The 22,440-nt window shown below is 40.2% G+C and overlaps 1 protein-coding gene across 2 annotated transcripts; it reads right to left on the bottom strand.

The window, feature by feature from the left end:
- Nucleotides 1–4,965: 4,965 nt before the first annotated feature.
- gch1 (GTP cyclohydrolase 1) lies at nucleotides 4,966–22,206 on the bottom strand. 2 transcript variants are annotated; one of them, XM_079663991.1, is made up of 6 exons: nucleotides 21,727–22,206; nucleotides 16,633–16,745; nucleotides 8,000–8,055; nucleotides 7,016–7,047; nucleotides 6,834–6,918; nucleotides 4,966–6,493 (listed from the first exon to the last, which is right to left on the bottom strand). In XM_079663991.1, the coding sequence occupies exons 1-6, from the start codon at nucleotides 22,076–22,078 to the stop codon at nucleotides 6,367–6,369; spliced, it is 765 nt and encodes a 254-aa protein (XP_079520117.1). In that variant the 5' UTR covers nucleotides 22,079–22,206; the 3' UTR covers nucleotides 4,966–6,366. The 2 variants fall into 2 exon arrangements, with proteins under 2 accessions (XP_079520117.1, XP_079520118.1); XM_079663992.1 differs by having other exon boundaries at nucleotides 16,633–16,742.
- Nucleotides 22,207–22,440: the final 234 nt, after the last annotated feature.

Genomic DNA, 22,440 nt, shown 5'->3' with positions numbered 1-22,440 from the left:
CACACACACACACACACACACACACACACACACACACACACACACACAGGACAGTGTATATGTGTTAGTGGCAACAGTGCACTGCTTCAGTCGTGTGTTTTCTGCACCTTGAGTCTGTAGCCAATCAGAAGTGGTCTGTACGTTGAAGATGAAGATTCCACCAAAGCATGAACTGATGTCTCAACTTTCTGTCTGACGCTCTTCGCTGAGAAGCATCGGAGCCTGTTCGATGTCACTGCCATATGAATCAGTACTTAAAGTAGATACAATTATTTATTCTTTTTTTCATAATTTTTGCAGAGGTGATACTTTTACTCATTTAGGTGTATTATTATTTAAAGTACCATATGTATTAACATGTTATGGCTGGTGACCATACGTACATCTCAAATATTAACATAGTTATTGTTGACTTTGACTGTTAACTTTTCTTTCTCGTCGTTGCTGTTGTTAAACTATAATCTTGTTTGTATCTATCAGTGTCATGTTGAGATTTGTTTTCATGTGAACTCGGAGCGTGATGCGTGTTCAGTTACCAAATTCACTTCAGAAGAACTGTCAGCAAACAGAACCAGCGGGGTGTTGTTGTAGGCTTTGGCATGCCAGGAAGTAGACTGGTCCATTGTGACCTAGTTACCACCTCACTGCATGGTCCTGAGGTGAACAATCTAGGTTGAAATGTGTGTTACTTTAAAGAATGAGGCTGGCATTATTCGACATATCTTAATGTCAACAAATCCTATGAAAAGATCAAATTCTAAAGATGTAGACTTTCAAAAACTTGGAGGAAACGGTGCATTTGTTGGGGACTATTTCCAGCAGCGGATTAATCTATATTTGGTGCTATGGATGATTTGAGGCAATAGGACATTGTATGATGGATTGACTGAAATGAACTACAATGGTTTTGCATTGTAAGGAAGGAACATGACAACCAGTGCAACAGTGAGGCTTATCGATCTGTGTTTAATCATTTGATAAGTGTTATAGCAAAGAAGTTATATCAGGAGTTGATACACAGTGTTGGTTTTGGTCTTTTCATAGGATTTGTTTATGTTAAAAATAGTAGAGAGCATCACCAGACCTGTCCTTTACGCCTCATGTGTTAAGATAAACCAACCTGCAGTCTGTAATGTAATCAAAGGGATTATTGAAACTTTCGTACATTTGCAGTATTTTGATTTACTTCACCTTGCCATGTTTGAGTTATAAAGGTGTTGAAACAAAGTTTTTAGTTTTGCATAAAAACACTACTTTTTGTCTGTGACTGACAGCATTCATAACGTGAGTTTATGGGATGTTTCTATGCGTGCAGAGTAACATAGTAACGTTACATGTTGTGTATTTGCAGTCACAGAGCGTCTGTGTGACGGGACAGTGGAGAGTTACAGCTCTGAGAGTCATTACACATCTCTTCAAACCAAACGCTTTATTTGTTCTAATGCATATCAGCTCTGTGGGAGTCCAGGAGTGCTAACGCTGTGCTCACTGCAGTATTAACCGTTAGATATCGCCTTGATATTCCAAAAAAAACATTTAATGTACTTTAAGTTGAGACATATATGCTGTTTTGTATCTTTTACTTTTTGTCATAGGTTCTGCAGTTTTAGTATGTTGATATGGGATGCCAAGATTTCTCTTTTTTCTCTGTGTGTTCAGCAGCATCCATTCTGTAACTAAGGTTACCGCTTGACTGCTCCTTTATTTCATTTTGTTTTATTTTATCAAAGAGCCGATGTCCTGTATTGACTGCAGGCTTACATATATATTTGACAAAAGAATATTGTATGTTTAATAATAAAAAAACTCAAAAAGACAAAAAAGTGCAGAAAAAAAGAAATGGAGAAAATTGAAAGAAAGAAATGTGTAATTTATATTTCCAAAGTGCATGCACGAGGCGGGGAAGGTCATATTTAGAATAACAAATGGCAGTGCCTTTTTTTGTACTCGAGACATTCACCCCAAATGTAAATGTTTTTATATAGACTTTAAAAGCTGTTGTGTTACAGGATGAAACGGCTGTGTCGGGCTACACTCACACTGCAGCTGCACGTCCCCATTCAGACCTTCCCCCCCAAGGTGTTATGTAGATAAAGAACAGATGAAAGTGTTAACTCATCCAAGGATTGTCTAGATGTAAACCTGATCCACATGAACAAATGAAAGAGAGTTATTTTAGATTCGAGGAGACAACTTATAATAAGCTGACTATGTTCTTAATTCATTTGTCATTCATTCGGACTCAAATCTGTAGTCAAAATGTCTGTTAACTTCTTTCCATTGACTTTTGCTTGACCAAGATGAGATTAAAATGAGAAGAGAAAGGAATCGTCTAATATTTCCTCCATGTGTTTAACACTTAGTGTTCATGTAGACAGTACATCACTGTGGCAGCAATACTGACCATATCAAGCAGAACCTGAAACCATGAACACTGACTTATACTTTCTTATGATACTCAATTGTATTTAGATTAGCTTGGTCTTTACACGTAGACCAATCATCTAAATGAATCCTCTGAGGACACAAAGTTGAGGATCTGGAGAGAATATGATCAAGTTTAATCAAAATCCAATTCATAAATCAAAGCGAAACTCAATAAGTGATGTCCAGTTTACTGCACATGGTTGAAAATAAGTATTGTGAACTTTAGGCCACATTTAAAGCATCTTCATGTTTGATGTTTGCTGCTCTCAAGAGCTAAATGTGATCAAACACAAAGTTGATCTGAATGTAGCGTGGGGGGTGCAGTGTGAGCGAGGCCCGGGCGGTGAACTGGGTCTGTTGTTTTCTGTCCTCTGTAGGTACTTAATGCTGATATAAAGTTATCAATTGCTCTGGTCTGTACAAACATGTGTGAATGAGTGTGAATGTGAGTGTGTGTGAAAACATTCAAGTGTTATTCAATGTGTCTTGCTGTATCTGTGTGGCGACGTACCAGAATGCTGTGACTTGGCATGCCCCCATTATAAATAAAGAAAAGTTGTAACTCTGTGTGTGTGTGTGTGTGTGTGTGTGTGTGTGTGTGTGTGTGTGTGTGTGTGTGTGTGTGTGTGTGTGTGTGTGTGTGTGTGTGTGTGTGTGTGTGTGTGTGTGTGTGTGTGTGTGTGTGTGTGTGTGTGTGTGTGTGTGTGTGTGTGTGTGTGTGTGTGTGTGTGTGTGTGTGTGTGTGTGTTTTCAAAGTTTGCCGTTTGTAGTGTTTTAATTTAAATGAAGCACCTATCCCGCCGGTGTAGATCTGCAGGTTTGAGATGGATTTACAGCATGGGGAAACAATTTAGCACTTGATATCATACATTAAAGAACAAAGAGAAATGTCAACTGTTGGATTTCCCCTTTCACATAGAGTTGTATAGGTGTTTGTGTATGTAATTGAATGCAAAGGCTACATTCCCAAAGTTCCCTCCAGAGGGAGTTTCTCTCCCACACACTCCCCCCACCCCCCCTGAAACTCCTGCATTGGACTCCTTTGTATATTTCTGTAACATAGTGACATCACTATGTAACACTCGTGCTTCTATTGGCTAGTGCTCCAACACATTGTACTTGATAGGCTGAAGGGTGGCACATATTTAAGCCCTTAACCAATAACATTAGAGCTGGTCTGCTTACCAATCAGAGCACATTTACTCACACACACTTCATGTCTTAGTCTTTTATTTTCGTGCCACTATATATTTCTATTCTCGTAGGTCGTTTTTTTCCAAAAGCTTTATTTATTGATTTGAATAACTTCACAAATCAAGATTTTTGCAAACAAAAATATGATTCTATGCTTTTTTATTTTTAAGAAATCATATTTTGTCCCCCACATATTAACTAACAACCAAAAAGATCATTTTGAACATATTTTCACATGCTGAAAATCTTTTAGAGCCTGTTGTGAGCAGAAAGATGAAAATTGTCCAGATGCTCAGGGAATTGTTGAGGAAAGGCATGCACTATTCTGTGACACAGTGTCTTATTGATATGTACCACTGGAGGGTGCTACAGTCGTAGTGACTGCAATGAAAAACTAGTTCATATTTATAATACTTTCTTTGTGAACCAAATGTAACACAAACCAATCACTATATTATCAGTAAGGGTGTGATACACTCCTATTGTGTCTCTTCGTGTCAGTGACACATTTTTACACTATCAAACAACAGTAATGCCTGAGCATGCTCTGTGGGTCTTTCACCTCTCTGGATGTCCTCAACTTGGTAACGTCAGAACAAACTATGAAGGTTTACATTATAGAGTGTAACACACTGTTAGAGGAGACAGATTGAAAACCAGAACCTCTGCTTAATGAAATACATGGATGTGATGTAACAGATCTGAGAGCTGCTGAGTCATGCCTCTGTCAGACATCCAGACCAGCTCGCTCTGGGCTCAGGGCCAGATGAACCCTCTCATTGGCCAAGGGGCGTTAAAATAGAGCTGTGGGCCCCTCTTGTTCTCCACAACCAGTTTGGATCCTTCCATATATGTTTATACATTTTCCAGAGTTATGAGCTTGCAGTTGTTACTGAGCTTACTGTTGCAGCAACAGTTGCTGTCAGCTCTTACAGGTTCCGCGTGAACCTTCAGCCAGAACACAGGTAACACAAGTAAAAACATAAATTCTTCATTGTTACAGTAGTCCGTTACCAAATATACCGTAAAAGAACACATGGCACATATGGAGAATTATTATCTTTTCAGAATAGAATATATATTATTTTACTGGATTTTGTAATGAATTGTTTTAGTAATCTTAATACCTGAATCAATTATTTAAAAGAAAAAGGAGCTACTTGTTTGTATGTGGTACTAATGAATCACTTTAAAAGATGTATTATAATATAAATAGCTAACATTTACACAGCCTTTTTGTATCGTGTAGCTATGAAGCTAGCAGAGAAAGACAATATAATGGGTTCAGTTTAAGTGAACACACATGTGAATTGTGTGTGGTGTATTGTGAGGAGACACACACACTTGTTGCTGTCACATAGAGATTTATTTTTCTTTGATTAAAAAGTATCTGGAATGAACAAAGTACAGAAAGTGACACTGATGGTGAAGGGGCCACACAACAGGCCACTCTTCTCAACAAGGCCACAAAAACAACAACATCATCAGAGCTGACTCTTAGAGCTCATCTCTCCTTGAAAACACAGAGACACACACATGCACACACACATTTCACAAAATAAAACCTTCTAATATCAGTCTGGGGACATCATTACGCAATCAAATGCTAAAAGTATGCTACACGTGAAAAAACAAAGTCACTAAACAACACACATTTAATTTGCCTCTTGAGAAATTCAAAATGTTTCAGTTTGCTTTAAGACGGTGAGTATTCATAAAGAGGCGAGTTGGCACATACAGGCTGGTCCACGCAGGACCGTAATATTATTTATAATTTATTTAAAAACGTAAAGTGAAAAAGTAGAATACTGTTTTTTCTCTCAGATGCAGATGTTTTACTGCAGGTAATCCAGCGATGTCCAACAAATACAAACTGATGAACCCATTGTGTTCATCAATGTTGCAAACTATTTTCTACCAATTATGTAATCCTCCAACAGTAAACACTGCTTCTAATCCTCTAATATTCATGTATTTGGGAGACACATCATCTCTCACAAAGCTTCCCTCAGCCAAACATGTTTTCTGAATTCATCTCAGACCAAAAAAGTACGTTATTTTAAAGTTTTGTTGTCTTTTGTCTAACTTGGACAGGTGTGAGCTACTTTTGGCCTCATGATGTTTCGTGAATATGTCTCCGGCTATAAGGATCCGTGAGGATACTTTACATCACTTAGCACATTTGAGTTTTGTCTATGTGTATCTGACTATGTAAAGGGATTTCAAACAGTGTTCTTTTCAAACTGTCCCCTGTATTTCCAGGAAAACAAAAAACTCAGATAGACCAAAGGGGGGTAAATTTGTCCTTTTGTCCTAAAAAAAGTAAACAACATGTTAATCTGTGGTCTCCAACACAGAAATCACCACGGTAACGCTTCACTTTATCTGACCAATACAAAGAGTTGGATGGAAAACAGTCAGGAGTGGACTCTTGTCTCTGCTGTTGTTGAGATGGAAACACACACACACACACACACACACACACACACACACACACACACACACACACACACACACACACACACACACACACACACACACACACACACACACACACACACACACACACACACACACACACACACACACACACACACACACACACACACACACACACACACACACACACACACACACACACACACACACACACACACACACACACACACACACACACACACAGGTAGCCCGTGCAGGTGGAGGTAACCCCAGGCAACAGGAGGATGAAGAAGAGCTTCTTCGTCCTCAGCTCCTGATCAGCGTCAGAAACTCATCACGGGTTTTCGGATCTTCCCTGAAGACTCCCAACATGGTGCTGGTGACGGTTTTACTGTTCATCTTCTGAACGCCTCGCATCACCATACACATGTGACTGCAGAGAGGAAGAATGGGGGGGGGGGGGGGTTAGAACAACAGGCAGAGGGGGGAAGGAAGATAAATATAACAGATGAAATGTAAAATACATATAGTTTAAAGGGGTCATATTATGCTTTTCAGAGTTTCCCTTATATTGGTTTTTGTGCATGTAAATAGTCTGTAAAGGCTACAATCCCAGAGGGAGTTTCTCTAGGAAATGATGTGATTGGCAGAAGAGTAAAGGTGGAAGAAAAGAGGAGAGAAAGGAATTAAGTTGAAGGAAATCAAACCAAACTAAAGGAGAAAGGAATGATCAGATATTTGACCCAGTTGTTAGTGGGCAAAGGTCTACGTACGTTGCCTCGATGACCACCCCCACCCCGGTAGGCTGCAGGGCCTCTGTGATCGCCACGGCTATCTGTTTGGTCAACCTCTCCTGAACTTTGAACGGACAGAGGGACAAACATGAACCCGGTTAGACAGAACAAACAACATGAAGTGAAACAAATGAAAGCACTGGCCTGACGGATCTACGTACCTTGTAGTCGACGGCTGTAGATTTCAACAATCCTGAAAGGGAGAGAAAGTAAATGCTCAGTCGATAAAATATCAATGCCTTCTTCTTCTGTGTCCTAAAGCTCTATTGTTGTCAAATAAATAATACAATTAAAACACACAAGCTGGAAGGAAGCAGAAGGAAAATGAACAGATCTGGGACCCGGGCATCACCTCCGACCTGTTGCTCTTCTCTGTGAGTAAAACTACTTCAGACACTTTTCACCTCATCCACCTCCAAGGAAATGTCAACAGGACCAAACGTGCAGCATGAACAGAGGCAAGGCATAATTAAAGGAAAGGAAAGTGCGGCTGCATACAAAAAATAAAAAGCTGCTTCAAAGAAGACAAGGAAATGCCCTTCGTCCAGTCAGTCGTTCACTTATGGGGAATTTTGTTCTCAAAAATATATTTCCACTGTTTGCAATTTGTCCACTGTTGTTCCACTTTATTATATGTTTTGTTTACTTGAATATATATTTAAGATGATTAATTAAGACCCTAGATTTACGAAGCCATGGTTTCCCATGAAACAGTCCCATAGTATTTCTTCATTGAAGTCTCAGGTTGAGCAGGACATGAAAGGGACATTTATATTGATTCAATTAGCGCCAATAAAATGTGAATGGATCAGCTGTCCTCATCGTTGTCATTGAGGGGTGTTACTGCAATAAGCCTGAAGGTATTGGGGTCAGTCGGATCAGATTCTACACTAGTAAACACACACCTTTTAATAATCAGCTTACATTCTCACACACACACACACACACACACACACACACACACACACACACACACACACACACACACACACACACACACACACACACACACACACACACACACACACACACACACACACACACACACACACACACACACACACACACACACACACACACACACACACACACACACACACACACACACACACACACACCTTAACAATTAGGGTAAATGCACTCACCTGGCCAGCTTACTGAGGCCCAGAACTCTCTTGTTGGGAAGGTAACCGATGTGAACCTGCCAACAGTGGGATTAAAAAGATGAAGTCATCTAATCAAAGATTAAATAATTGGGATGAATTACACAGTCTGCTTTCAGTAATGAAAGGACTCATGCATCACATGTGAGCAACACTGCTAGATGAGGTGTATCTGTGGGCTTTCACTGCCCAGCTTAGTTGGCAATGATTTCACTAATAGCAGCAACACACATCGTTTCAGATGGAGTTCATCATGTGTATTCATTCTGGAAGAATAGCATGCGACATGGGGAATTCAATTGATTATCTAACATGCAACCTTACATTTTCCCGGGGGATTCAGATACAAGTTGTGATCACAACATCAACATTTTCACTCAAAAAAATTATTGTTTGTGTCTGCCTGATGGATGTAAGTCCGATAATCATACATTTTTAGCTCTGTTTTTGGTCTCTACCATCTCCTGACGCAAATGTATTTTGATCCCTTCAGCTGCTGATTCATCCTCTATGTTCAGGAGTGTCTGTTTGCTTTTTGGTAGGAAGTGTACAGTGGGTTTTACAGCTGATTCTCTGGAAACGGCTGCCTGCTGCGGCTGAAAACAACACTTTAAGAGTTAACAGTGATCTGAAAGGCAGTTTAAAGCTCTGCAAAGCTGAGTCAGCAACAAACAAACTGCCCTAGCTTTAGTTTAGGTGCAATTCACAGTTTATATAAACATAATAGCTTTGTCATGTTTTCCTCCTCCAACTGAAGTTTTGGCAGTGTTATTTACTTTACTTCAAGAAAATTCCACAAAAATATAAAAAATGTTGTGGTATTCCCGAAAAAGCAGATGTTTTCGCTTAAGTGTACTTTAAGTTAAAGGGGACCTATCATGCAAAATGTACTTTTGTACGTCTTTTATACATGAATATGTGTCCCCGGTGTCAGAAAACACAACCCTCTCTATTTTCCTCCATACCAAAATCTCTAAAAAAGGGGCTGCAACGGATCTGATACAGACTGATTCGGATTTGAACACTGTCCTGAAGTCAGGACGGTGGCGCTACGGCTATTGGTCAATTCGCCACCTTTCAGGGGAATGAGAGGTTGGGCCACGGCCGGCCATTGCTTTTCAAAGGCGCTGGAGACGCTGTAGTACATATGCCAGGCCTGTAAGTGGCGCTGTAGTCTGCCACAAAAGCAGCAAAGAAGACTTCCCTTGCATGGTTGCCATGGTTGCCCTTCTGTTTATTCTCCGCTGTGGCTCTTTTTCTCCCTCCCCGAGGCAAGCGTCTGCGCCTCCTGCTTTAAAACAAATGAATGATGACTCTATAATCATATGTAAGGGATAATGTGCAGCGACGCGGTCATTATGGGGAAAAGAACACCGACAGGCTGATCAGGAGCCGACGCGAAGCGGAGTGATCTAGATGATGAGGCATGATCTGTTTGGTATTTTGAAAAAATATATTTATATACTTTATATAGGTATGGCCCTACAATATATGTTTCAAATATAGCATGATAGGTCCACTTTAAGTGAATAACAGTTTTAAAACACATACTAAACGACCAGAAATCTAGATGACACACTGAGAGCAGAGCAGGTGGATGAACAACAGACGAGAGGAGGAAGAGACAGAGGCATCGGCTGAAGAATCACTGCTGTGGATGTCTGGAGGCTCTAATTCTCGTACGTGCACGCACGCGCGCGCGCGCACACACACGCACACACACACGCACACACACACGCACACACACACACACAAACTCCACTCAAATGTCAGACGCAATTTGAGACAAGACGAGAGAAAGGGCAGCGGCAACTAGCGTGCAAAGATCTCTTTTCTTCTGTTTCCTCCCTCTCTACTGCAGCGGCCTGACATATCGACATCAAACAGACCGACTGTGACGGCTCCTTCTCCCCTTATGTTTCATGCTGTCTTTCTTTTTTACTGGCAAATCCTGAGTTTGACGATAGGGCACGGTTAAAAATAAATAAATGTGTTTAATTTAAGAACATTTAAGATAAAAGCTTAAAAAAGCTCTGATTCAGCAAGTTGGGGAAGAAAGTGAAACGTTTATCCGCTAAAGAAAAAAATATTGTTGGTGGAGGGGAAAAAGAGCTAGAAGGGGTGTGAATATGACTCCAGATGAGGGCTGATGTTGCTCTGTGTCTAATAGATGTGCACAGTATAAGCAACTGTTTGCAACATGTTAAAGCGGACAACTTTACAGTACGACAATATTTTTCCACTGCCAATCCTTCTGCCCTCTTGTGGCCAAAAAGTCTCAATTAATGCAGTTTTAAGTTCCTCCAACATTTTGAAAAGACTGACGGTATAAACACATCGGCAGTTAATTCCATACACCTAGCTAAAACTAGAAAAAGCCTTTCACAACTGCTGTATTTTAAATTTAGGAGGATACAGTTTGTGGTGCTGTTAAATCATATTGACTCATATACTGGCTCTTCTATTATTATGTCCACCCCATTTATATCAATAAAGAAAGGCTAAATCAAAGCCTGTAAAGTTAAATCAACACCTTACATTCTAATAAAGTAGCATTTACCGTAGAGTGGTCGAATTAGACTACAATTTAGACAATTGTCCCTAATAAAGAGGGAACTGAGTGTAAATGAAATATTTAATCCTATGGCTGCTTTATTCCATCAAATGAAAAATACTTTGGATGTGCATCCCTTCATACGTACACACTAGCCATTCATCAATTGTCAATACAACGTTTGTTAAAGTTTCTTAAAGAGCTGCTGGTCAGAAAACACATCAAAACAAGCAAATGGTCTTTTGAGTTAAAAGTTCGTTTTACACCTTCCTTTATCAAAACATTAAAAGATGCATTATTGCCATTATTGCCTCTTTTTCAGGTCTCAGGCTCGAAAATGACATTCCCAGAACAAATGACCATATCTTCACTTCTAAAAGGGGTAGATTAATAATCTTTTTTCTCAAAGCAAGGTTACATCTGTGAGTTGGATGTAGAAAAGTCAGAATCAATATAGAATTTTTTATTTTAAAGTAAATTCAGATTGAACATAGTAAAAAAAAATGTAAATTATAGTGTCTGTCCAAAATAAAAAAAATTACCTATAGTGAAAACCACCAAATGATGGGATCGGAGACTAAAATCTTTAGGAATCCAAACTATAACATATAATAAATACCTTGTATCAAGATTGATGCAAAACAAGTGAAGTTTTACCTTTTTAGAGAGGTTTAGAAGAAAAAAAAACGTACTTCTGGGGTCATTTGGGTGCATTTTCCATATCTCTGGCCCCCCTCGTTCGATTTTGATGATTGACACCTCTTTTTAATCGTTAGAGCCAATGGAATCGAGGGGAAGTTCCTAAAATCCATCTAAACATTGCCCATTGTTGAATAAGTGATGCGTAGCCAGAATGCCTCGGAACCGGAAGCTGCGATACACTCTGGTGGCTACCATTAGCAGCTAATAAAAAATCTCCGATTTTTACATAAAAATTGAATTATGGATTATGAATATTTTTTTCAAAGTGACAGACACATTGGATTAACCTATGGATTAACCTTCAACCGCGTTTTTTCTCATTTTAATGCCATTGAACACGACTTTTGATCAGAATAACAGCTAAGGTGAGACGATCTCCTGTGAATGCTCCGTAAAGCTACGTGTTGTGATGTCTGTGTTTGCTTCCCCTGTCGCGAGTTCTGATCGCTCAGTGATCATACTAATACCTATCTAATCTGTGGAATCTCAGTTTTAATCGGATATCTTGTATGTGCAATTACGAGAAGTAATAAGGATATTTTTACCTTGAGTTCTGTGCTAAGTGGTCATTTAGACGCTTCTTATGAGACTTGTGTTTTGTTTTGGTAAAAATTATTCATATTGTCAGTTAGCTGAGTTTCTTCCCGTTAATCTGGTACAACACATTAATAGGTTTTTAAATATTAAGAAGCCTTGAGAGACACAGTTTCGTGAAGAAAAACAAAACTGCAGCCCGCTCTACCGGGGGCTCTCGAGCTAAACAGGCTGAAAATTAGGCCTTTATTTACAGTGTAGTTTATCTTGACAGACACTGGCTAATCTCAGGGTAAATGACAGCCTGTAATAAACTGGAGTTGTGCTGTAGACACTCAAAGAGGAGGAGGAGGAGGAGGAGGAAGAGGAGATGAGTCACTGAGACACGTAGATGAGAGAGGCTAGATAAGAGGCAACGCTGCTGACGAGGAAGAGGGGAGGGAGGACGTTTAGGGACATAAACAGCCAACTGATGGCCATCACACACACACACACACACACACACACACACACACACACACACACACACACACACACACACACACACACACACACACACACACACACACACACACACACACACACACACACACACACACACACACACACACACACACACACACACACACACACACACACACACACACACACACACACACACACACACACACACACACACACACACACACACACACACACACACACACACACACACACACACACACACACACACACACACACACACACACACACACACACAGGAGGTGTTGTTAGGGTGTCATTCACTGCTGTCATCAGAGCCCATTTAAAGCGGTGAGGATCAGCTGCCAGCCCGTATTGTCTTAAACGCTGTGCACCTGCGGGTGAGGGTGGGTGAGGGGAGCAGGGGGGGGGGGGGGGGGGAGGATCAGAGAGAGGGAGGAGGACAATCAGGTTCCTCAGTGGAGAGTAATGCTGTGAGCGCAGCAGGGAGGGAGGATAAACAGATCTCAGCTAATCTGATTGTCTCTCATGTTGCTGTTGTTCCGATCAGCGGCCCTCTGATAAAGACTTCTCAAGATACACATCTTTCACCATATTTGAGACAGGCTTTTTGTATTAAATTATTGATATTTGCAGCTTCCTCTTGGAAAAAAATTGCCACTTTATGATCAGAAAGCAAAGCGGCTCAGCTGCAGATAAGATATGTTTTTTGTATTTGACCTGATGTGCAGTTTACTTTTTTGGACTGTGACAATGTGCTGTGGACATGTCTTCCAATGTGCTGTTTGACACTGACAACATATCTGGAAGGACAATTGTTTTCCATGGCAACCTTTGTATTTTATTTTATGTGTGCCAGTGTGTTTATTGGGTTTGGGGTCCGTGTGTAGTTGTCTCTTGTTAGAAATTATGTTTATATTTGTTCTAAACTTAACAAAAATACATATTTATCATGTATCAGTTTCATTCATATTTCAACATTCTGCCTGTGTAAACTAGGGACGGGAATTTGAAAGCAAATGTATATTCGAAAAAAACGGTTAACCGATTAACCGAAATGTGCATATCCTATATATATAAAAAAAAAAATGCGGGAAAAAAATGTACACCATTTTTTTTTTTTAAATAAATAAATACATGTTCAAATAAGTATAAAAACCAAGTCGAATTTGTCAAATGTATTGAACTGGTAATCACAGTTTGAATAGTTGACAGCTATAGGCCTACAGCTTTCATGCTTAAAACATAACTTGGTTTTTAAATTAAAGAGGGATCATACACGGACAGCATAACGGGTTAGGGCAGGGGTCGACAACCCGCGGCCCTCGGGCCGCATGCGGCCCTTTAAGCCCTCTGCTCTGGCTCCTTTGAGCTTAGAGTAGACCATAGGCTTAGACAAAAATAAGAAGGAAATAAAATAAAAGTATTTGTAGGACTATTTATATTTTGTTGCATGGTTGAAAATGTTTCGTATCTTGTATTTTGAGGTGATACTGTGACACATAAATAAAAAACAAAACGGTTTTAATTAGGTCAACTAAAATATGCGTCACATCCTGCTACGGTCCCGCGCCAGTGCCTTTTCCTGCGGGTGAATAACCTGACCCCCGGCTCGATGAGCGAACTATGGTTAAATCAAAGAAAAGTACCGGAGGAACACAGGATTTAATTCTGCGTGGACAGAGTTATATGCTTTCACAGCAAACGATGCTGGTTTACCGGTATGTTTGATATGTAGAGAGAAGTTGTCAACGGTGCTGCAGCCTTTACGTATCGAGGAACAACAAGGGAGAGGAAGACAGCTGACGATCTTCAGTCATAATTCAATGGGGTATGTAATTTATTTCAGAAAACACTTTTTGTTATATTCAATGGAATGCTCTTAACGTCCCGATAGCAATGAATATATTAAATGCTTTGACAATAAATACATACAAAAATTAATCTCTAGAAGCCGTAGCGCTGTAAAAAGCACGACCAATCATTTTAGCCGGCCCGGCTAAAATAACTGGATGGCCTACCAGCCTTTCAGCCTTCCATCTGTGCACAAACTTATCTCGTGGCCTCATTGATGATGCGCGTTCGTGTGTGTTGGAGGAGGGACTCCGTAAGAAAGTCTGAAGGAAGAGGCATATTTTTTCCGGTTGTGTATTTTCAAATTCTAGCGCACTCGAGCTGGTTTCTCCATTCTTACCTACCCTACCTTTAACTCTTTTTAGGGTGCAGCTATAGGTTTTATTTATTTCAAAGTGGGCCCATTTTAATAGTATTTTTTTTCCCTTCAAATGTGCAGAGGACTCCCCAAGTGCTGTGTTTAATTTATTTTAAAGTAGGCCTGTGTATTATTTTTAATTCTCCTTATCAGAATCCCTTTATTAGTCCCGCAGAGGGGACATTTGCAGCGTTACAGCAGGAAAGAGCCACAGACAGCTTAGTGTTGCATATCTGAAATGCGTTAAAAAAAGTACTAAATTATAATATAATAAACAATAAACAATATGCTAAAAAAGTACTAAGTTATAATATAATAAACAATAAACAATATGCTAAAAATAAAATAAAAAAGTTACAGAATTTTCAAAAATACAGATCAAAAACAAATAAAATCTACAAATAAAATCCTGTAGCAGTCCTTATAGGAGTTCTTTGTTTCTTATTAGAGATTAACAGTTTTATATAATGTAATAAATAGCCTAATAAATGCAAAAAAACTGTAGTTTTTGTCTGATATAACAATCAATGCAACTTTATTAGCTATCAAGCTATGAAATATGTTTTGCGGCTCCAGACAAAAAAATGTTTGGGAAAAAGGAGCAAAATGGCTCTTTTGGTCAAAAAGGTTGCAGACCCCTGGGTTAGGGTAATGTAACCCTATTACAACAGAGATCAACAACCTATAACAGGGCCTATGCACAGAATGCAGCTATTCAATACTCATTCTTTATAAGAATATGAGCATGTCTGCTCAGGGGAGAGGCGGGTGCAGAAGCGATTCACAATCAGGCCAGCTGTAGAGAAGACCCTCTCAGCTGGAATTTGGGCATAAGATGAGGTTTGAGTCTGTGTGATCTGCGTGTAGGGAGGGGCAGCAGCCATATCATTGGCTACAACTAGCTAGATCTGATGCATTTGGACATAAACATGAATGAAGTGTAACCGGACGCGAGAGAGAGATCTGCACCTGCAGCTCTGCCCGCTGTGAGGGGCCGGTGAGCGGAGCAAAACACACCTTTAGACCTAACACATTTAGCTTGAATTTAATTATTCCATTTGATAATATGTAATCAACTTAGGCACCCCTCCCAAAAAAAAGAAAAGAAAAAAAAATATTACAATAAAAATATTCTTAACTCATATTCAAATACCTGAATAATTTCGAATATTCGATTAATCGTTCCCATCTCTAGTGTAAAAGCTTTGTTTTGGATATTTAAGATTTTAAGTCCTTCAATTAATATTTTACATTTAACTTTGTAGTTTAGGGATCAATAAGAAGATTGACACCATCTACGAGTCTGCTGAAAACAAGAAGCTACAGTTTTAACATAAAGTCAATAAGACATGTGTATCTTTTAAACATTTTTTACTTGTGTAATGCTTGACACTGCTGCTGGAACAATATTATTTGCCCATTTGGGATAAATAAAGTATATATCCATCTATCTAGCTTAGCTTAAAGAGTGAAAACTGGAACAAACAGCTAGCCAGACTCTGTGCAATGCAAAACCAACCAACACCTCTAAAGCTCAATGTTGGGGAAATATTAGTCAGTTTATCAGTTTGTACTACCCTCGCTGAGCACAGCTGCCCTCTCAGTGTTTTGTCTCCCTATTCCTGCCTGTTGGCGTCAGCTGATAGAGGTGTTATGGTTTTATCTTGTTATGCACAATGTTGATTATTCTCTCAGAACTAGCTAAATACAGGGGTCTGGGGTATAGATCTTCAGAATTGGTTTGGCAACCTCAGTGTCAGCTCGTGTGCAGCACGTCTTGAATTCTCCAGCCGAGGCTCCAAATTAACCATCTCATAGATCCGGTTTTACAAGGAGCAGATTATTTTCTATAGCCAATAAATAGTTTGGCACAACTTCTAATATCCTTTAGATTTCAGAATTGAGAAACATTGTGTAAATAAGTGAGCTTTAGGATATTTTTTGGTACTTTAATATCTTTTTTCAATGTCAAACTTTGGAGGGATGGTGGTATTAGAGGAAATGTCAGCAGGTCACCAAACAGATCCAGATTAATCCTCTGGGGATCATGAATATTCACATCATGTGTTGTATATAAATGAATAACCACCAGCACCTTCCACCAGAGGGAGAACAGCTGTTTATGCTCACCCTGCCAAAGATGGGCACCAGGTGATGTTCACACATGGAGAACATGTCGATGTCTTTGACGATCACCATCTCGTCGTGGTCCTCATCGAAGATGGCGTCGTTTAGCACGTCTGCTGGAGAAAAGGAGGATTCATGAGAAGAGAGGAGGAAAGAATCTCCTAAATACCCCAATCAAGTATGCTTTGCAAGGGATTATCTCTTGTGCTTTTTTAACAATGTCCCTTAGGCGATGGACGGATGGAAACAACCCGGGACACCAGGTTCACCTCCACCGATGATCCGCCACTTTTTATCTCAGATTTGGTATTCCTCTGGCAAACACTGAGGTCTAATTATAGCTCTGCCTCCATACGCTGCTTCCTGTTGTTGCTTTATTGCAATTTTCAGTCGCCGGGGGTTCAATAAACCGCTTTATCTGTTTGTGACGACGCAGGCGCCGCTCGCTCTCACCGCCGTGTTTTTTAATTTCCTGACTGGCTATCTGTTGGAGGGGGGGTGGGTGGTTGGGCAGAGAACGGACTTGTTGCTTCAGTCTTTGCAGCTCATTGAGCGACTCTGTCTGTAAACAGGAGAGAAGGTCGTTTAACGCTTTTAAGGTCTCTTACCATTTTTGTTTGTCTGATTATGACGCAGTTTGTCACGATGCCACGGCACACCTCTCTAACCAACATCAACATCTTGTCTCTTGATCCTATATGACACTTTTGACAGCTGAATCTCTGCAGATGTGGCGTACTGCTTTGGATCAACTCTTCTCCTGTGACTTGAGAAACCCTTTGTGTAATCTTTTTTCACAACTTAGGTCACCATCAGACGTTGTCTGATGTATCAAATTAATTCATTAATTTAGATTTTAGCTGAGGCTGGGAGTAATTTCATTAGTTTTGCAAGAACTTGGCCAAAAACCACAGATTTTGTTAAATTGTATAAACGGAAAATGTATGTGCACTAATTACTAACTGTATCTTTCTTCTGTTGGCTGCTACCCCCAAAACACATTGATTATATCTGCTCTAATAAAAATGACCTCTCAGCATCCTTAATAGTGTCGTTATGATCTGATAGAAAGCAAAGCTACAGAAATTAAATTAAAGTTGTTGTAAAAAAAACTCTGATTACAGATGTTACACTGTCAGTTACCGTACAGTTTAATCTCTCTCAAGAGGACAACAGACACGCACGCGCGTCCTCAGGGAAAATAACATTATGTCAACCTTAACTGGATAAAGGGCAGCTGGTGAGGACTGCCGTTTTGGACGCCCTGGGTGACAGAAAGTATCAGGTAATGACAGACTTACTCATCATCAGCTCCACTTTCAAGTGTGTGTGTGTGTGTGTGTGTGTGTGTGTGTGTGTGTGTGTGTGTGTGTGTGTGTGTGTGTGTGTGTGTGTGTGTGTGTGTGTGTGTGTGTGTGTGTGTGTGTGTGTGTGTGTGAATCAATACAAGACACAAAAGCCACATGTTGACACGTTCTGAATGCAGCAGGAAACAAGGAAACAGTGGAGTGAATGGCTAATTAACAGAGGTTATTCACTTATTGTTTGGCAGCCAAAACAATGCGTGCGTATGTTTGTTTATGTGTGAGTGTGACATTTCTCTCTCACACACACACACACACACACACACACACACACACACACACACACACACACACACACACACACCCCCCCCCCTATACATAGTCTTAACCCCTGGGCTGTATTCATGAGTCACCCCTGTACATCCTGGTCTCAATATAGAAACCTTGTTTATTTCCCAGTTTGACATCCCATAATATTCAGTGTTCATGCTGTTTTCAGAGATGCTGAGTTTCAGGAAATTGTCTTTTTTGTGTTGCTTATTTAAAAAGACCTTTATTGATATAGTCTGAAGACTCCCCGGTGCTCTGCGCTGCCTTTTGATTAAGGCCACAAACGGTTTTTTTGTGTTTTGTTGCTAGGCAGCCTCCTCACAATCAGCTGATGATCAGCTGACAGACCTTCAGGACAGGTGTTTGGTGCAGTTTTTTGGTGTATGTGCTGATTATAAAAAGGCCTTTTATGTACATCAAAGTTCTCTGTGTGAGTTGTGGAGGTGAACAGTGAAACTATAACAGCTGTTCACAGACACACTTCTTCAACTCTGACTTTTACTGTAGATGAGCATTCTCCTTCAATGAGAGATTATAACAATTTGCAGTATAAACTAAATAGTAAAGTGGTTTATTTAATCTGGATAATCTGTGTTCTTCAGACTTCATTATACTGATGGCGCTGTGTCTGGTCTCAGAAATTAGCGTGTTGAATACAAAGTTATCATATCTGATAGAAATGCAGATCAAATGTAAGCAGCTCTTTGAGGCGCTAATATTGTTAGCATGCTAACTGATTTCAATTACGTGAGCACATCAGGCTGCCAGGTTGCAGTTGCAATACAATTAAGTCATTATTTGTATATCAAGCCCAATCTTTGTAAAACATATGTATATGTTATTAGTATCCAATCCAACACTTTAATGGGAAATACGTTTTGAGGTTGAGTTACTGCCTGTCCATGTTATTTGTAGCCTACTATTATCCTCAAAAAGTGGAAGGACTCCAACAATAAGTCACTCAATCTAAGTGGCTCAATTCATCAAAAGTCATTTGGCCATGATTTGTTGAAGCAAATTTTCCAGCAAAAACTAAAAATATATTGTGGTTGCAGCTTCTCTTTTGCAACTCGTATTTGTTTTGGTTAAGAAAAATAAAATAAATACACAAACTTGCATTCTGGTGGATTAAAAAGACCAAACAATAAGGATGAATTCACCTTTTGATTATTAATATAATAGATCATTAGCTTTGTAAAAATGTCCTTCAAATCAAAAACGTATGCAGTAATCCAAACGTGTTTAATCTCTAAAGCTCCTGTACAATCACGAGAGCAGAATTCCTGTTAAATCTCTGCATAACTTTTCCCCATTACAAGTGTGTTGGTCATGTGCACGGCAACAAGAGGATTTTAGGCTCATGTTGTGATGAAAGCTAAACCCATGACTCACACACACACACACACACACACAGTGTGACGCTCACTAAGAAACGCTATAACCCCCCACAAACATCCAGCTTTGAAACTACATTTTATTTCTGTTTTCCAACAAGTCAAAGGGGAGTCTCCAGCAACAGCCAATCAGAACACAGACAGAACACCGCCTGCAGCACACATGTATGTCATCATTATCTCCTCCACTGTCCATCCTCCTGCTCAGAGGCAAGGAGAAGGTGGGAGGGGTCAGCTGGTACCTGTGTGAAAACATGAATCACTCTTTACATTTGTGTGTCCCCCCCCCCCCCCTGCATTCCTTCCTTTACAGTTTAACAACACATTAACCAACCCCCACCACAGAGCAAACCACCTCCAGATGGAGTTATGGGGGAGGCTGAAGGGGCAGATCCCGAAACCAGCCAGTCCAACGCGTGGAGAACCCGGCCCGCATGTGGAGAATGACAGTGCACATTTAACCCTCCCACACCTGCATTTGACTCAGCAAAATCCTCTCTGGAGCAGCGGGTCGAAAGGTTTGGCTGGATCCAACGGGAGCCAGGGGAACGCACGGATCAATGTATTCAGTTTAATAGCTTTAAAGAGTACACACAGTACACAGAGGTATAGTTGAAGGGCAGGTTTGGTCAGATCTGATTGAGCATGCATTTGTCATTTTAATTTTTATGATCATCTTAAAAAAATGTTTAACTCGTTTGGCAGCAACATCCAGCCTGACTAGATGGGCCTGATCAAAATTCATGAGAATATTTGTTTCAAGGAGCGGATTTAGGGATTTAGGTGCGCAACACAAAATGTAAGACTGTTAACACACACACACATCCAAAGCTTCCGACATTTTGGAGAAATGTGTATAACATTCTTTTGGGAGAAATGTATATAAAAAGATGCACAAGGCCAGGACTAAAACATTTGTTTTCCTTTATGGGATCATCTGAAGTTGTGTCCTTAACTAAATAACCGAAATCCAAAAGGTACACCTTTAGATGTCTTGTTTTGTTTAACCAACAGTCCAAAACTGCCAATGTTCAGATTACTATCAATAAGAACTGAGAAAACTACATCTCATCACAGAAGCATTGTTGCTTTTATAAACACCTTGTGCGTGCACTTATTCCAGTTTCAGGGCTTTTGGGGAAACCTGGCTCTGCTGTGTGAAATCATAGCTCCGCTTCAGGCTGACAATATTCACTTTTCAAATGCAGAGGTGGAAAGTAATTAAGTATTTTATAAGCAATGTTATGCTTCTTTATACTTCTACTCCACCATTCACAGTGTAATTATTGTACAATTGAATTCATGGAGTAAAGTACAAATATTTCAAATCTTCATCATCATTATCAAAGGCACTCTGATCTGTTTCAACTTTATCACAGTTCAACATGGCTGCACCAGCAGGAATTCTGTCATTAAAAGCATCTCAGTCTGGATTTACTCAAATTGGTTTTATATCGTGAAACATTACTCATGATTACAGCTGAGCACCAGCAGGTAGATCTTGAACTCCCCTGACTTTAAAAAAATGCTTAAATATCACACTTTATACAATAAACTTATATATTAAAGCACTCAATATGCAGCAAGTTGGCTCAACTGTTGATTAACTGTATATTATTGTCTTTTTAGAGTTTGATTCCTGTATAAGAAGGATTTTCATGATGTAGCTGGTTGAGATAGACCTAATGAAATATCAAAAATATAAGTAGATACACTTTATATGTTGCTGGGGAGCTTTATCTGTCACAATATTTGTTTTTACTGATCAATTTATTTTTAAAGTCTTAATGGACAAAGTAACTACAGCTGTCAAATGAACGTTGATTAACAATAAAAGTATGTCCCACTTGGTATAAAGTTGAGTTAAAAAGGGAACTAATAGCTTTTACTTATTAAACTATGTCCTTTAAATCAGCCAAAAGTCTTATTTCTGATTATCTGAGAATTAGTAAATATGAAGGAAGTAGAGAGTGGGTTTTGGGAGATGCTGACTCTCCTTTAGCAGCCACCTGTTGACCGCAGGACAAATCCCCGCATCCTCTGAGCGGCTTTGGGACTTAAAAACTCACCGATGATTTTCTCCTGGTAGCCCTTGGTGAAGAACTGCATGGCGGTGGCCGCTCTCCAGGGGGTCTTGAGGAGCCCCTGCCGCTGGGGGTCCTCCCCGAGCCCCCGCAGGATGGTGGTGTAAGCGGCAGCCAGGGACGGCAGGCTCATCTCGTTGTCCTCCACGCTCCTGGTGCGATCCTCCCGCCAGCTCTCCATCACCGGCCGCTGAGAGCCGGACTCCGCGGCGGGAGGCTGGGAGGATCCGCCGGCCGCCCGCTTCAACATCCCGTCACAGTGTCCGTTCACCACGGAGCTGGCCCCGGCGTCCTTCTTGTCGCTGGAGCTGAACTGGGTCTGTTTGGAGTGCTCCATTTCTTCTTCTTCTTCTTCTTCTTCTGTGTTTAACTTGTGTTTCCTGTCTGCTGAGCACTTGTTGGACCAGTTGCTGCTCTCTGAATCTCTCTCTGTTCCGAGTTAAAGTACGCGCTCCTCCAGCAGCTTCTACATCCAGCCTTTATAACAGCAGATAATCCAGGGAGAGCTCCTATTGGCTGGCCGGATCCAGGGGGCGTGGTCTACGACTATTTCATTAGTGATGCAACAAGTGCTCATATCAATACCACAGTATACAAATACTACATTCAGAATCTTACTAAGTAAAAGTACATGAATATTATCATTGCATGTACTTCAGGTAGCTGAAGTAAAGTAGGCTACTCAATGTGCATAATGGG

This window comes from Notothenia rossii (genome assembly GCF_949606895.1).
Source record: "Notothenia rossii genome assembly, chromosome: 2".
In the NCBI taxonomy this organism is placed as follows: Eukaryota; Metazoa; Chordata; class Actinopteri; order Perciformes; family Nototheniidae; genus Notothenia; species Notothenia rossii.
Note: the sequence above shows the minus strand (reverse complement) of the source record. Positions and strands in the feature narration are given on the sequence as shown.

What these genes read in the sequence shown, in the direction of transcription:
- gch1 (XM_079663991.1), bottom strand. Translation starts at nt 22,078, where the DNA reads ATGGAGCACTCCAAACAGACCCAGTTCAGCTCCAGCGACAAGAAGGAC. An exon ending in TGGTGCCCATCTTTGGCAGG is followed by an intron (nt 8,056 to 16,632) that starts GTGAGCATAAAC and finishes CACTGTTGGCAG; the next exon opens with GTTCACATCGGTTACCTTCC. An exon ending in GGGGTGGTCATCGAGGCAAC is followed by an intron (nt 6,494 to 6,833) that starts GTACGTAGACCT and finishes TCCTCTCTGCAG; the next exon opens with TCACATGTGTATGGTGATGC.